At 46.5% G+C, this 16422-nt stretch overlaps 1 protein-coding gene across 1 annotated transcript in view; it reads right to left on the bottom strand.

Moving 5' to 3' along the window:
• Positions 1 to 3497: 3497 nt before the first annotated feature.
• The window catches only part of NMNAT1 (nicotinamide nucleotide adenylyltransferase 1), a 23450-nt gene continuing 10525 nt past the window's right edge, over positions 3498 to 16422 (bottom strand). Inside the window, 4 exon segments of the mRNA XM_044237121.1 lie at positions 3498 to 6394; positions 6737 to 6879; positions 9319 to 9502; positions 10595 to 10765. Coding sequence (XP_044093056.1) covers positions 5982 to 6394; positions 6737 to 6879; positions 9319 to 9502; positions 10595 to 10765 — 911 coding nt within the window. The 3' untranslated portion in view covers positions 3498 to 5981.

The following is a 16422-nucleotide window of genomic DNA, read 5'->3' as shown; positions in this document are numbered from 1 at the left end:
TTAAGATTTTATTATTTGACAGAGACACAGTGAGAGAGGGAACACAAGCAGGGGGAGTGGGAGAGAGAGAAGTAGGCTTCCTGCAGAGCAGAGAGCCCAGTGCAGGACTTGATCCCAGGACTCCAGGATCATGACCCGAGCAGAAGGCAGATGCTCAACCACTGAGTCATCCAGGTGCCCCTTGTCCTATTTTTCTTAGAAGGAAATTTGCACTCTCTCCCGTGGTTCGAAAAGCCCTTCCTGATTTGGCTTCTGGATACTTCTCCTACAGTGTTTTACATTCTGTCTCCCCCAACTCAGGAACTCCAATCACAACAGTTTTGTTTCCTTCTTCAGGGTCTTTGTATATGGTGTTGCCTCTTCCTGGGATGTTTTTCTTCTGTTTTTTGTTTGTTTGTTTCATGGTTAGCTCTTTTCGCTGCCAGTTCAAACGTCACAATCAGGGTAACAGTCTTTTCTAATTGTGCTCTCCAAGGAGAGGAATTTCCCCTAAACACCCTGGCCTCTTTCCAAACCTACTTCCTTCTCATGGAAGTGGAATGAGTTCTCTGCTTGGGGGCAGTATGGGTACTACCCATCGTGGTTTCCCCAGGACTGAAGGAGTGCCCAACACTTGGGATTTTCACTGCCACAAGTGGAAAAGTTCCAGCAAAATCTAGAATGCGTTGCTTGCCTTAGGGACAACAGCCACTGAACCATTTTTCTCTACTAGGTAGAGCTGATCTATCAATCATTCTAAAGGCAAGGTATTTCCGTTTTTTTTCTTCTCTCCTTTTGACATGGGCTTGAGCATGTATTTGTTTTATAAACCCAAAATTTCCCCCTGGTAGACTGTTCTAAAGTCTAGCTTAGGGGAGTTAGTGTGTAAGCTATTATGGCTCCCCCAAACTTAATGGCTTAAAAATAACAAAAATCATTAACTTCTTAAATCTGCTGTTTGGGCATGGCTCACAGGGGACAGCTCATCCCAGCCCCATGCAGCATTAGCTGGGGAGCTTGACTCCAATTGACAGGGAAGGAGAAAACACTTCCAAAATGGCTCATTCTCACTGTTGGCAAATTAGTGCTGGCTATCTTAGCTTGGAACCAGAAGCCAGGTTCCTATCCATGGGGGCCTGTCCACCAGCTGCTTGGGCTCCCTCACAGCATGGGTGGCTGGGTTTTGAGAGGGACCATTCCAAAAGAACCAGTAAGACGTCCTACTGTCTTAAATGATCTAGTCTCCAAAGTCACATGACATCATTTCTGCCAGAGTCACAGGAATACCCAAATCCAAAGGGAGGGGACTTGGGAACTAATTTCTCAATGTCACATTGTAAGAAGGGCAAGTGGGGTGGGAGATCCTGTAACAGCCATTTGGAAAAGACATAATCTGTCATGGTTACCTATTCTGCTTTGACCCTCACAGCAGGCTTCAACTTTGAACCTTTATCAGACTTTCTCAGTTGTAACGATGCTATTTTCCAGGTGCCTGCTGGCTCAGTCCATGCAGCATGTGACTCTTGATCTTAGGGTCATGAGTTCAAGCCCACCTTAGGTGTAGAGGTTACTTAAATTTTTTAATGCTATTTTCATTTTTCACTTGTTGCTTTTTTCCATCTTAGTTTTCAGTTGGTTTAGAACTTGGACGAAAGAAAATACTTGACTCTCTTCCAAAATCTCTGAGTCCCCTTTTTAGGAGTCTTCTGATACATTTCTCACATCCATTTACTCTGTATCAGAGCTCTGCTTACTTCCTTCATAATTATCATAATCCACAATTATCTTTTTTTGGTTTGTTTATTGACCCTCTTTTTCATTAGCAGAGACCACGTTCCTCTCATTTGCCTCTACAGCATTCCCAGAGCCTAGCACAAGGCCTGGCAAGTGCTCCATAAATGTTTGTGGCATGAAAGGCTTCAGGCTTTTCCAAAGGAGAAATGCCATTTTTACTAAGAAACCAGAGTGGCCCTGCCTCACCTAGAATGAGGCTATTGATTCTCCCAACTGTAAGACACTGATTCCTTTGGGGAATATGATAGGCTGATATCAAATCCTGGATTAGCTGTATCTTGCCATTTGATGGACACAGAACGATGAACTCTGACCAGATTTCTAGAGCATGAAGCCTATTTAAATTCCAGAAAACTAAGGGGACAGGGCATGGAGAAGTCACACTTGCCTCCTACCCTTAATATCTTATTGTTCTAAATAAGAACCTGGCCTGAAAATGAAAGTCAGAGAAATAACTACTAATACTTTTGGCATCTGTGCTGGTCGGTATGGCTTTTGGCCAGCTTGAGCAAGGGCCATCTAGTCTGGGTAGAGTTGAAGTTCAGTTGACGTGGACATAGACTGAGCTTGGCTGTGGGATAAGAGTTATTTTCTCCTCCACAATTCTCGCTCTTTCTTCTAACGAGGACCAGAATTTATCTCTGGAAACAGGTGAAATTTATTTGACCAATTTGCAAATCATAAGATTATCGCCAAGATGAGATCCTAAACCTGTGTACCAGTGCTACCCCTCCTTGACAGGAATGGATGGGAATGAATGAGGGGCAGTTGGCAGTGGGCCCACTCTTGTGTCACCTAGTGGAGTCTGGTACTGGTTCAAGCGAAGGACGGCAGGGACACTGTGACACTTCGTGCCATCCATCCTGCCACCCCTTAAGGCAGGGAAGCAATGTCACCAGGGAGCTTGGTCCAGGTCTAGAAGTAAGTCCTGCATCGGTTTAGTGTGACGTGAGGGCGGTGCCTCTTCTCAGTACCTCCTCCCAGGTGGTTCCTCCGCCTAAGGCTGCCCGGGGTAGGAAAACAAAAGTCCCCCAAACATAACAGAAATAGGACTCCTTGACTTTCAGATAAATGACAAATAATTCCTAGTGTAAGGAACTTTCCCTGGAAGACCCTCCACCCCGGTTTCCTGGCCGGGAGGGCCCGGGGCACCGTGTTCAGGAAACCCTCTGCGGGGGTTCCGGAGTCCCTCGCTGACGCTGTAGATCTAGTCCTGCTCTTCTCGCCACCTAACCGTAGGCAACCTGGCGGCAGAGACCGCCTCGTACCTGTGCGCTCCCCGTGGCACTTCACAAAATAATAGCGTTCCAAGAAATGCTTCCTGGTCACACGCAGAAGGGACAGGTGGCAGCTCAGAGTGGTGAGGAGCCAGTGCCAACTCCACAGCTGGAAGGACCCCAGCAATCACTGCATTCTTTTCCAGAGACTCTGGGAGTCAGTGACCGTACCCCCCGCCCCATCTGCTGACTGGAAACCCGCCTCCGAGGCAGAATCTTCTGCTCTGTCTTGCAGGTGACAGTGCTGCCGGGTAGCATTGTAGTACCGCCCTGGGCATCCGGGTGATGTTCGTTCTGTTTCTGCGGATCAAGAGTGAACTATGGCTCCCACCACCTCCCCGCTCTGGGCATTCGCCACCCCTGTTCCAAGGAACTGCTAACATCAGACAGGGTCCACTTGGTCCTCCTGTGTGGACAGAACACACCACATGTCACTGTCAGACTATCACATGTTCAAAGGGTTCTTTATTTGCACTCATCTGCTTGGGGTGGATGAAAACTTCAAGATTTGGCGAAAACTTCATTCTTTGAAGAGTATCATATTACGTAAGGCATTAAGAAGTTAAGAGCCCAGGCTCTGAAGACACACTGTTCATTCAAGACTCAGGTGTGTCACTTACAGCAGTCACCTAACTGTGCCTCATTTCCTCATGACTCACACCGGCCCAGCACCTTGTCGGTGCCCAGTAGTGCTGGCGTTCTGAAGATCAAACAGCACCACTGGTAAACTACGTACAGATTTCAGAGGTAGACACGGTACATCCTCACAGGTGGGGGGCGCTGGGATGGGTGTTCTAGATCCCGGGGCCTGTGGGAACGAGTATGAGGACAGCAGAAGGGATGTCCTGTGGCGCCTGGAAGTCAAGGCTAAAGGAGCCCATCTCAGAATACAGTGACTTCTGGGCCGACAGAAGCGATTCAGAGGTTGGGGTAAGAAAAACAGCACCCCCACCACTACCATGCATGCTGACCCTGACAGAGAAGGCATCCCTCCACCCTGTGGGGAGACCCTCAAGATGGCAGAAAAAGAGCGAGCATCCTTTGATGCAAGAAGATGAGCCTAAATCATGCCTCTGGCTCAGTCTCTCTCCCCTGATCACCAAGGAGAACCCGCTCCTCTCATCTAAATGGATTACTGTTCACCCTTGTCCCCTAAACACATAAACAACAAAACATCTCCCCAGATGTTGTACATTCAACGGAATTAAGTTGCCAGCACAGGACTTTTGTTCCTCTGCTGCACTCGAATTCTACAATGTAAGAGTCAAAGGAGTGCAACACATAAAACGCGCCCACAGCAAACACACCCGCACCAGCTTTCGTCTCCTAAACTCCACATTCACATTACAAGAGCAGATTATGAAAAAGCCATACAAGGAAATACAATGGCATATTTTCTTCTTCCTCAGTGGAAGTCACGGCAATCATTAACATTTATTCCCCTGTGAAGTTCATTGTTCTAATTTTCATTATCAAAACAGGAAATTCTGCCCTTGAGGTCACTCACAACTACATGATTATGCTGTGGCAGTAGCAGCGTCCTTGGTACTAGGACAAAGCTAAAAGCAGCTTGTTCCATGTACAAAGGTATTGATCCAGAAATAGCCCAACAATAAGATCATTCACTATGACCAAGTCTCCTGGGAGGTCCTCAAATGCTTTACCGAGGGCATCCCGAATTCAATATACTCACAGCTGAGCGGGGCAGGGGGCACTTCTAGGTAGGAAGGCACCGCGGTGTAAGTCTCTACAAAATAAAAGAGAGAAGTTCCTAGCATTGGAACCCTTCTGCATTCCATAAACATGTCAGATGAACTAAGCACAGTTTTCCAGGAGAAGAAATCAAAGTTACACACTTCAGTAGCTTTATCCGCTTCTAGAAGGTTCTTTTTCCGGATCACTTCAACAGATGGTTCTTTTCCAGGATTACTTCAACTCTCAACTCCTAAAAGCTAAGGATGGGGAGAAATGGCCATCATCTCCACGATCCAAGTCCCTCTGTCAGCAGAGACCAAAGCCTACTGGTGGCAGGCTCTGTATGCCTCCCGGGTCTCCGTCAAGCTGGCCTGCTGGCTTCGATAAGAGGAAGTCAGTAGCGGCAGAATGTATGTTGGCCAGCTTTCGCGTTGTCCCTTTGCAACTGTGCACTCAGATTTGACTGGAAAACTGCACAGTTTTAAGTATTTTTTTCCTTTCACAGAGTCATAAACCCTTCCTCTCGAATGATGTAAGTGTGCTATAAATTGCAAAAGGGTTAATTATTCTTTCATGAGAAATTTCAGTCCTGTTTCTATCACAGGAGGATTTCATGAATCGTAACACTCTGTAAAAGCTATTTCTAGTCTTGTTGCTTTACCAGTTGGTAAAACCTCCACACAACTTTAATCAGCACCCAACTATATAACAAGCCTGTGTTTGTAACTGCGTTTGTGACGTAATAATGATCTCAGTTATTATTTGGGAGTTCTACTTTGGTTAAAGTGCATAGAAAAGGGTAAGGGGAAAAGGGTAAGAAAGTACATCCTTTTTCTGCTTAAATTCAGAAATGGCAGATTCACAGGGGGCTGGAACAGAAACAGCAGGGCTCTTTAGAAACTCAAGAGTTTTAGACTGAGATCATGGAACGCCAAAATGTCCTTTTTGACTTCTTCTTTTTAGTTAAATTGAAGGTCTTCTGGTTTTCGTACTGCTAATCCCATTTTAAAGATTCAAGGATTTGTATGTTCTTAAAAAAAAAAGAAGGGAAAAAAAGACCATATTGGACACATTCATCTTAGCAATTTCCAACAAAATGAGAAACCTGATCTGAATCTACTCTTGACTTTTACCAGACTTTTAGATAGCTTTCGTTTATGACATAAGATCACAATTCCTCTTCCCAGTTCCTAACAGCCAGACTGTTTCAAATTCCCCAGCTGGAAGTCCAAAACCTCATGCTGTACGATTCGAGTTAGTGTCCGCAGGCTTCCTCTGCAAGGGAGCCAGGATGACACCGGCATTCTTCTCCTCACTCTCATAGCTATACAAATCGTGCTTTTCGATATATTCTCGGACAAGGTCTGGTACCAAGTAGCGAACGCTCTGGCCCCTTCTGAGGGCTCGCCGGATCTTTGTGGATGAGATGTCGTTGGTGACCCATTCATTCACCAGGTGGATGTTGTTCCGGTGTTTCCACAGCGTGTCTGACTCGTAGATGAACTTCTGAGCATCATTTCCAGCCCGAGTAATACATATGAGCCCGTAGTCTCCCACAATTTGGGTGATATCCTCACTCTTCCACAGATTGGGAACAGCAAAGGACTCCAATAAATCTGCCCCGCACAGCAGCTTTACCTTGGGCACATCTGGGAAGAAGAAGAAAACACAGTTTCAGGGTCTGCTTGGCTAATAATCCTCTGCATCAAAATGAACACAACAATGTGTCTTTCTGGCTACAGGGTTCATAGTTTTGATCAGAGTCAGACTTTCAAAAGAGATCTAGGACACCGCAGAAGTTAAGGACCACTTGCAGGAGAAATTAGCTCAAAATGCCTTTTCCTCTCCTTCCCTGCCCCTCCCTTCACAAAGCCAACAATGGGTGTTTTCTGGGCACTCACACATACTGAATATGAAATGAAAATACAAAGGGGGCTTGCTCAGCTCTAGAATCTTATCTACTCTAGTTGGTAAGTGTTGATGAAACAGACCTTTTGGTTTTGGCTCTAGCAATTTCTTTGGGCTAATATCTTGTCTTTGTTCAGCCCACTTCCTTTTCTGTCCGGGCCTTGCCTGCATAGGTGCGTCCCGCTGGAGATCACAGCTCCCAGCCTCCAGTTTCTCCTGATGGTGTCTACAAAATAACAAAGCAACAGAACATTTCTCTTCTCACAACATTCAACTAAGATTCTGTCTCTCTGGAGATGCCCAAGAGCCTCAGACCCAAAGTTAAAGCTGCGTGATATTAACAACCTTTAACCACAGGAAGAATGCTGACCAGTACCGCCAGGTCATCATGGACGCTGGCCAGCGGTGCTGGGGACTGGCTACCAGGAACAGAAAGCAAGGAGACCCTGGGAGCACAACAGATGGTGGCCATTATTATGCGAAGCTTTATGTGTGTGTCATAATAACAAGAGCTAACATTAGTTATTTATTATGTGCTAAGTACTACACTAAGTCCTTTGCATGGATCATTTGATTAAATCTTTTCAACAACCCATGCCATAAATATTATCGTTACTATTATTCACACAGTGGAGGGAACTGAAGGCTTAGAGCTGCAGCTGGAGCTCTTGGTGGACTCCCGGCACACAGAAGTCATTCAATAACAATCTGATTGAGTGAATGGTTTGGTTATTATAAAGCTAATTATTTTATGGCCCATTATTGTCAGAATTATTATCCCCATTAACAGAGGAGAACTCCAATTTGCCCAAGGCCATTTTTTTTTTTTAAAGTAGGCTCCACACCGGACCCGGAGCCCAGTGTGGGGCTCGAACTCACGACTGTGCAATCAAGAGCCGAGCCGAGATCGAGAGTCAGATGTTCAACCAACTAAGCCACCCAAGTGCCCCTGCCCAAGGCCATTTAGCTTATAAGTAGCAGAGCCAGTATCTGAGCCCCAGCAGTCTGGTTCCAGAGCCCACACTCTTGACCACTGAAGGGTGTGGCTTGACCTAGTAATGGAGAACCACAAGGCCAAGGATAAGGTCCTAGATGGGACAAGCGCCTGAAGCCTAAAAGGAAGGGACCACAGGCAGGCCTTGTGTGTAGCTTTCTTCTGGAGTGGCAGCAGGAGGCCCCCCCGTGTTACAACTGCAAACCTACCCAGGAAACATAAGCTGCAGTTTGGGAAGCCAAGGGTGGTCCTTTGTGCCCCTAACTCCCTCCGCTCTCGAGCAGCTGAGTGAATATGTAAGGGACAGTGAGGCTGCTGTGGCGCCAGAGGGTGAGGGCGGGGTAAGGCAGGCATGCAGAAGCCCAGTGTCTACACAAGAACTGCCGTCCAGGAAGACAGCAGACTCTTCTCCCTGCCAAGCCTGAAGTCCCTCTTCCTAAGCGGCTGTGCGGCACAGTGTCTGCGGGCTCGGTGTCCAGTCCTGCCCTAAACACAGTTCCCAGAGGTCCTTGCGGCGTGTTCTCAATGTGACAGAGAGTCTGCTGATGAGATCCTCTCACGAGACACTCAGAGGAAGAAGAGAGGCAGACTCCATCTTTCTGAAGGCATGAGCGTGGTGGCCAGACTCCATATTCCACTGTCCAACCTTAGGAGACCGGGACAGGTGAACAGCAGCATTTGTGGTGGCAGAGGAAGGAACAGCTTCCTGAACGCTGACTGCAGCTAAGGAGGTTATGACCTTGGAACAGACCCTAGTTCCCTGCCACAAGCCCCTTAACACTTCTGCACGAGCACCTAAATACCTTTCTGCTTTTGGGGCACCTGGGTGGCTCAGTTGGTTGAGCATCTGACTCCTGATTCTGGCCCGGCTCATGATCTCAGGGTCGGGGCCTCAAGCCCCACAGCTGGCTCTGCATTCAGCGGGGACTCTCTGCTCCTCTCCAAACTCGTGCTCTCCCTCTCTCTCGCTCTCAAATAAACAAACAATAAATAAAATCTTTTAAAAAAGCAAAAACAAAAACCACTCAGACTGGTTCCTATTTCCTGCTGAAATCCTAACTGATATGCTTAGAACCAGAGGGTCAGAACCCTAAGAGCAGCCATTACACAGGAAGGTTTTTCAGAAAGCTCTCTGATACTTAAGATAATATTAAGTAATAATTAGGTGTCCCTCACTGCAGTTTCTGAATCCTCACCTGGAACTGTTTCAAAGGTGTGAACACAGAGATCTGGGACAATGCCCCTACGTGGTCACGGAAGCAGCACATAAAATCAGGGCCACCCATGACCAAGCACCACGGCCTCTCTTGCTTAAATTACCAGCCTCTCTCCTTTATACTTAAGAAGATATACGACAAAGTCTGAACAACTTTGCCTTTCTCATCTGGGGCACAGACAGGCCACGCAGGCTTCTCTATGTATCCTCTCTCGTAGAGATACACATAGTACAAGCATGCAAACAGCTCAAAACACAGGAAAGGCATAAAGTCTAAGGAACCCCTGAGCTCTGCTGCTGCGCTCCACACCCAAGAAATAACCACAGGCCGGAAGCCCTCCCCACGCAAGTCAGTTTGCAAATCTGCATTTCACAGACACAGGCAGCACCGGAACATGGCAAAAAGTGCCCAACTCATCCCGCAGAACTGACAAAGCCGACTTCGCCGTGAATACCTTAGCACCTTGGCCGTCTCTACCCACTCCTTCTGAAGACTCTCCCAGGTGTCAACTTCCACCCATTCTGAATTCTTGGTGGCGAGTTCTGCCATGATAACTCGGTGGTGGGCAGAGATGAGTCCTTTCTTCTTATATGCATCGCCAACAGGAGAGATTATGCCTTTGATAACTCTGTATTTTCCTGGATGAAGAGTCAGATTTGATGTGAGGTAAAACAAGTTCGATTTTATGCACAGGAAATATTATCATCAATATCGTTTTATAACAGACCCCCTCCTTTCCAAAACAGGGATTGTTTCATTCATACATTCATTTATAAACGAGGTGAAACAGAACCTAAAATTCACCATCTTAAGTGCACGGTTCAGGGGCATCAAGCACAGTCACGCTGCCGTGCAGTCCTCACCACTGTCCGTCTCCAGAACTTTCTCATCTTCTCCAACTGAAACTCTGTCCCCATGGAACACTAACTCCCCATTCCCCACACAATGCACATTTTGATATTGCCAAATTGCCTTGTAAAAAGCCTTAATCGATTTGTACTGGCCACCTACAGAGTATATAAGAGCGCATTTCTCCCCAACGTCTGATAATTGACACTATCAAGTTTAAACATTTTTGTCGATGTGATGGGCAAAACAGATTTCATCTTTTTTTCTTAGTCCCCTGATTATTAGGATTATTAGTGAGTGTGAGCTCCCGTCCATCAATCTAGCAGCATACGAATGATCACTTATGTAACAAAACATATTACGTAAGGGAGGAATTAAGTTTTCCTCAACCCTCCTCCGGTCCCTGGCTGGCTCCGAAAAACTGAACTGACAAAGACAGAAAAACAGAAGAAAATATAGACATTTATTTAATAGAAGGTTTATGTGACATGGTGCCTGCGTCAGGAAGTGAAGACCCCAAGAAACAGCTAAACCTGAGTGGTTTACTGCCAGGTTAGTGAAGAACGGACCGGCCCCGAGACATGTGCTAGGGCAGAGTACGAGGTCAAGTGCCGTAAACTCGGGGAAATTTAGCATGCTCCGTTAGTTTGGATTCTTCCCGGCATCCCTCTGCCCTTAGCAATAAGAACACTCCTCTGCTCCCCGAGTATGGAGGGGACCCCGCACATCAGGATTTTATGAGCTGCTTCAGGGGAGAATGGCGGGGAGGAGGTGAGAGGGACCTTCCTGATTCTGCCATCTTGTTCAAACTCCTTCAGCTTAAAATACCCAACACGCCAGAGCGCCCTATTTTGGGCTAGTGCCCTGGCCACTGTTCCTACCTGTTCCATTCAGGTAGTCCTTGGCCAGCTCAAACAGCCGGAGGTGCATGTTGGTGATAGGATTAAAAGAACCACAAGCGAGGAGAACCACTTCGGTCTTCTCTGAATTTTCCATGCTAAGAATTTGAAGTTGTTGATCTGAGCGGAAAACTCTGACACTTTGCTTGTGGTCTGCAAAGGAAGAAGGACAAAAGTTCAGTTCTAGGTCTTTGGACGTCCTTCCACCTTCCAAGTGGATGGACAAAGCCCTGTGGCTTCAATGACAAAGACAGCCCCATTCTCCACGCTTCCTTTTCAGGGTACACTGGCAGCTCCTGCTGCACAGGGATGGGATCTCCTTCCCCCTCTTTGTGACTTGCTTTGGACAAGACGATGTGGCAAACATGAGAGTGTGCTGGTTTTGAGCCAGGCCTCTGAGGCTTTGCACAGCTCCACACTCTCCTGGACGCCTGCCTCCGTCATGAAAACAAGCCAGGGCCAGCCTGCTGGACGATGACAGACTGTGTGGGAGAGAGCCTGGCCTCCTGCTGACGGACAGCCAACCACATCAGCTCCGCGCCGGGGGCCATCCGGCACCGGACAGACCACAGACGACATGCTCAGACACACAGGCAGGCTCTGGTGAGACCAGCCGAGCTGGGCTTACATCGACAAACCCACAAGCTGTCCCTCCACTCATGAGCGAAGATCAATGTTCGTTTGCTCACTGCCGAAGTTCTGTGATGCACGACTGTGGTCACAGTTAACTGATACAATGACATTATCAACTACCAAATAAACAGGACTCCCCGACAACCTGCCCTTCAAAACAGTGGCCTGGGGGCGCCTGGGTGGCTCAGTCAGTTGAGCATTTGGTCATTATCCCAGGGTCCTGGGACTCCAGGGTCCTGGGATCAAGCCCCATTTGGGTTTCCTGCTCAGCGGGGAGTCTGTGTCTCCCTCTTCCTCTCCCTCTCCCCCTGCTCATTCTCTTTCTCTAATAAATAAATTCTTTAAAAAAATATTAAGAATAAAATTAGGAATGCACATCATTGTTTCCTAGCATCCAACACTACTGTTGAAAGTCTAATGCCATTCTGACTCCTTTTTTTTTTAAATTAATTAATTTATTTGACAGACAGAAATCACAAGTAGGCAGGCAGAGAGAGAGAGGAGGAAGCAGTCTCCCCGCCGAGCAGAGAGTCCGATGCGGGGCTCGATCCCAGAACCCTGGGATCATGACCCGAGCCGAAGGCAGAGTCTTTAACCCACTGAGCCACCCAGGCGCCCCTCCTATTCCTTTTTTACATGATTTTTTTCTTTTTGGCAGGTTTGTGGGAGGTCCTCTTCATCCCCAGTGCCCCAAAGTGGCATAATGTGGCATCTTTGTGGGGGTCTTTTTCATTCCTTGTGCTGGGAGTCAGTTGCAAGGGTTCAGAATGCCACTCTGGCATGTAGATTATTTTGACTGGAAGGCAGTTGAGACCCTGCAGGCTCAAGGGAAACTTTTGCCCTGCCCTTACTTACATAAAAGAATCTAAATTGGGGTCTTCCGGGGCGCCTGGGTGGCTCAGTGGGTTAAGCCGCTGCCTTCGGCTCAGGTCATGATCTCAGGGTCCTGGGATCGAGTCCCGCATCGGGCTCTCTGCTCAGCAGGGAGCCTGCTTCCTCCTCTCTCTCTCTGCCTGCCTCTCTGCCTACTTGTAATCTCTCTCTGTCAAATAAATAAATAAAATCTTTAAAAAAAAATAAATTGGGGTCTTCCCCACAATAAGGGTCATTAGCAGAGATAAATTTCATCTGAGAGACCCATCTGTATGGCAGGACAATCCTCTAATGACCAAACATCCGCTCTTCCTGCTGCTCTGAGGCGCATTCCTTTCCTCTGGAGTCCCAGACCCCCGCTCCCCTCTCAGTGCAGAATGACATAATGTGCCTCATTCTGCCTGACTGTCTCTGGAATTTCCATGTCTATGTGGATTCCCCATATGTACTCCATTAAATTTGATTTTCTCCACTTAATCTTTCTCATGTCAATCTGATTCCTAGTTCCCTAAGCTAGAAAGACCTGAGAGGGAAGGAATTCCTGCTCCCTGATACAATAAACCTTTCTATCCCTTACAGTCAAACCACTCAGTTCCGGGTTATCTTTTTTGATCAACACTGCTTACTAACCATCAAAAAATAGTTTTGTTGTTATAAAGTTTTAAAAAATATTCTCATATATCCAAATTTTGTTTAAAAGTAATCGTTCTGAGAGCTTATAACTCCAGTGATGCCAAATTGCTGAAAGCAATTTTGGGAACTTTGGGGAATGACTTGTAAAGGTCAGAGTATTTTTTTTTTAAAGATTTTATTTATTTATCAAAGAGAGAGAGGGAGAGAAAGCGAGCACAGGCAGACAGAATGGCAGGCAGAGGCAGAGGGAGAAGCAGGTTCCCCGCCAAGCAAGGAGCCCGATGTGGGACTTGATCCCAGGACGCTGGAATCATGACCTGAGCCGAAGGCAGCCACTTAACCAACTGAGCCACCCAGGTGTCCCAAGGTCAGAGTGTTTTTATAATTAACATAGAACTACAGTAAATGGCAATAAACAGCTGTATGACACTTTTTGACATATAAAATGCTTTCACACACATGATCATTTAACCTTCACCACGCAAACAAAAAAATTTGGCCAAAGTCATTTAACTTGTTACAAAATTAAGCTACTGTTAGATATTTCATTTTTCCAGTTAATCTACCATTGGACATTCTAGTTTTTCAGTATTACGACATCTCAGAGAAAAAAACGGGTTGAAAACAAGCTGGGAATTAAGACTATACAACACCTTGCAGTTCACTTCTCAGACCGGCCAGTGCTCGGAAGACCCGTGCCAGGACCATTCATTTGTAGCCCACTGGTGTTCAGACCCAAGTGCTAGGGTGACCAACGCACTTCTGCTCAGATTCTATGCCAGGAAGTGGCAGAACCAGGGCGGGCATCTCGGGTTCCTGACTCCTAGGCTCTCTCATCAAGATGAAAAATGCAGGGGCGCCCGGGTGGCTCAGTGGGTTAAGGACTCTGTCTTCAGCTCTGGTCATGATCTCAGGGTCCTGGGATCGAGCCCTGCATCGGGCTCTCTGCTCAGCGGGGAGCCTGCTTCCCCCTCTGTCTCTCTGCCTGCCTCTCTGCCTTCTTGTGATCTCTGTCAAATAAATAAATTTTTAAAAAAAAGAAGAAAAATGCAAGATACACTGAGCTGTGCAGAATGGAAATGAGTCCTCCTTGCTGAGGAGCTGAGGAATGTGAGGCATTGAGAACCCCTGAAGCTCTCTGAGCAATGGAATGACCATAGGGTTCTATATAAACAACCACTTTAGAAAAATAAGAAGATGTGGGTATTTATTGGGGGGGGGGGCGCCTGGGTGGCTCAGATGGTTAAGTGTCTGCCTTCGGCTCAAGTCATGATCCCAGGGTCCTGGGATCGAGTCCCGCATTGGGCTCCTGCTCAGTAGGAACCCTGTTTCTCTACCTGTGTCTCTCATGTATGAATGAAATCTTAAAAAAAAACCAAAACCCTTTATTCAATTTTACCAACTTAACCAAATCACTTCATTATGTGTCTTCAGTCTCCTCATCTGTCACATAGAGACACTGACAACCAATTCCAGTTACTCTGAGGATTTACTCTGATCAATGGCAAAGTGCTTAGCATACTGCCTAGCAGAGTGTAAAAATAAGTGCTAGCTGTTATTTGGGAGGAAAGTGACAATACTGATGATGGTGATGCTAGGGGATTACTTGGAAGGGGCAAAACAAGACAGAAAGGCCAGTTGAAAGTCATGAGTGCCAGGTGCCTGGGTGGCTCAGTTGGTTGGGCATCTGCCTTCAGCTCAGATCATGATCCCAGGGTCCTAGGATTGAGTCCCGCCTCGGGCTCCTGCTCAGTGGGGAGCCTGCTTCTCCCTGCTCCAGTCCTCTCACTATGTCTGTCTCACTCTCTCCAATAAATAAATTAAATCTTAAAAAAAAAAAAGTCACGAGTGCCTTAATTTAAGTAGACAGTGAGAATGGAAATAAGAAATATTTATTCAATAAACATTTGAGGTCTTCTCCCAACAAAGCATATTGGTAGGGATCAGGGGGACACTAATGTTGCTAAGAAACAAAGGACAGAAAGGTCGGTAATGTTCCATACAGAATTTTTTTTTAGAAAGTGTTGATTCGTAGGAATAACGTCCTACCTTTCCATTTAGGCCTAAGGATGATGCCAGGGATCACTTGAGGCTCGTTCCCACTCCTCCCATTCCCATCCCCCAATTCCATACAAAGTGCTTATGGTATTACAGGGTGGTGGTAAATACATCTCCAAGAGTATTCTAGGCCCGCAGGAAAACCAGGGTAACTGGCCAGCCCCGCCCACCTCAAGTTTCAGGCACCACTCCTCTCCGCCACCTCCCCCCACCCCAGGATATTGAGCTGTGAGCAGCAAGGACAGGAGGTATGGGTCCCCAAGGGAGCTGCCTGCTGTTCAGGGAAGGACAGAACAAAGAGCTTGGGGCCCTTCCCTAACCTTAGGGATGCACTCAGGTTTCCAGGACCTCCCCAGCGGACAGGCTGGGGGGGGGGGGCTCAGGGAAGCTGATCGCTCAGCTAAAGAAAGCTTTCTCCCTGGTCACATCCACAACGCATCTCAAATATCCAGCTCGGTTCTATTAATTCCCCGTAAACGCAGCCAACTTGAGCTCGGACCTTCAAAACCACAGAAGAATTAAGCTACAGTGAGCGTCCATCTGGATCACTGCAGGGTACCAGAGTACTTGCACTGGGAAAGGGAACACGCTGGGGACAGATGGGTGAAGAAGTGGTTTGGGAGCTCTAACAGGGCTGCTCTGGATCCTGCGTCTTGCTCCAGGTGCACAACAACCAGCGTCCCCATGATTCACTTCTGTCTGGCCCACACAGCGTACCACCTGCACTGTTGGCTGCCGAGATCGTACCGGCTCAGGCTGTAAGTGTCCCTCCCCTGCTTGCGATGACAAACAGCCCATTTCTTCCTGAGACAGTCTCAATGTTTAACTAAAATTTATTTTCAATTTTTAGATCATTTTATAAAAAACTGAAGTATATTTGACATAGTAATTACTGACTTTAAATTTTAAAAACTGACATGTAAACATTAATGGAACATTTTGTAAACATTAAGCCAGTTTTTAAAATGTTAACATTTAAAAAAATAGTTCACTGTCTTGTCATCTCATAAATGCTCAATATGATTAAATCTATGTTGGCTGACCATTAAAATAATGGCATTGACTTAACAACTGATCAGAATTTATACCCCTGAAAAGATGCTATTCCTTCCAAAATAGTCACATTAAGCCTATATCTTAGTTATAAAAATGTGCCATTGCCAGTCCAGGAGTATATTTTTAAATTTTGTGTGTGTGTGTGTGTGTGTGTGCGCTTTCAGTGGAGATAAATCTTTGTGTTTGGAGGGTAGATTTGATTTCTACAAATACCCTAAGGTCTTTCAGTGCTAAACCTGATTAATAAAATAATCAAGGTAAATAATACAATTTACGGTGAAAAGAACTTATTAGTTATTGTGGAAAATTTTCTTATATGCATGCAAACGATGTACACGTAATCTCAAAAGAATTTCAAAAATGAGCAGAAACAGCAGCCTTCATGTGGCTGTATAAGCTGTGGTTGGTGGGTTTACTCTGAGTCACGCTCACCGTGACCAGTGTGACCAGAGACAGAGCAAGCACAGCACAGAGGCGTGGTTAGGACTCTTGGCCCTGGTTCACAGGTCTAGCATGGTCGCTTCTCGGTACTTGTCCTTGGACAAGACGTTTCACCA

This window comes from Neovison vison, chromosome 2 (assembly GCF_020171115.1).
Source record: "Neovison vison isolate M4711 chromosome 2, ASM_NN_V1, whole genome shotgun sequence".
Lineage (NCBI taxonomy): Eukaryota > Metazoa > Chordata > Mammalia > Carnivora > Mustelidae > Neogale > Neogale vison.
This window is presented reverse-complemented; position numbering and strand designations above follow the sequence as displayed.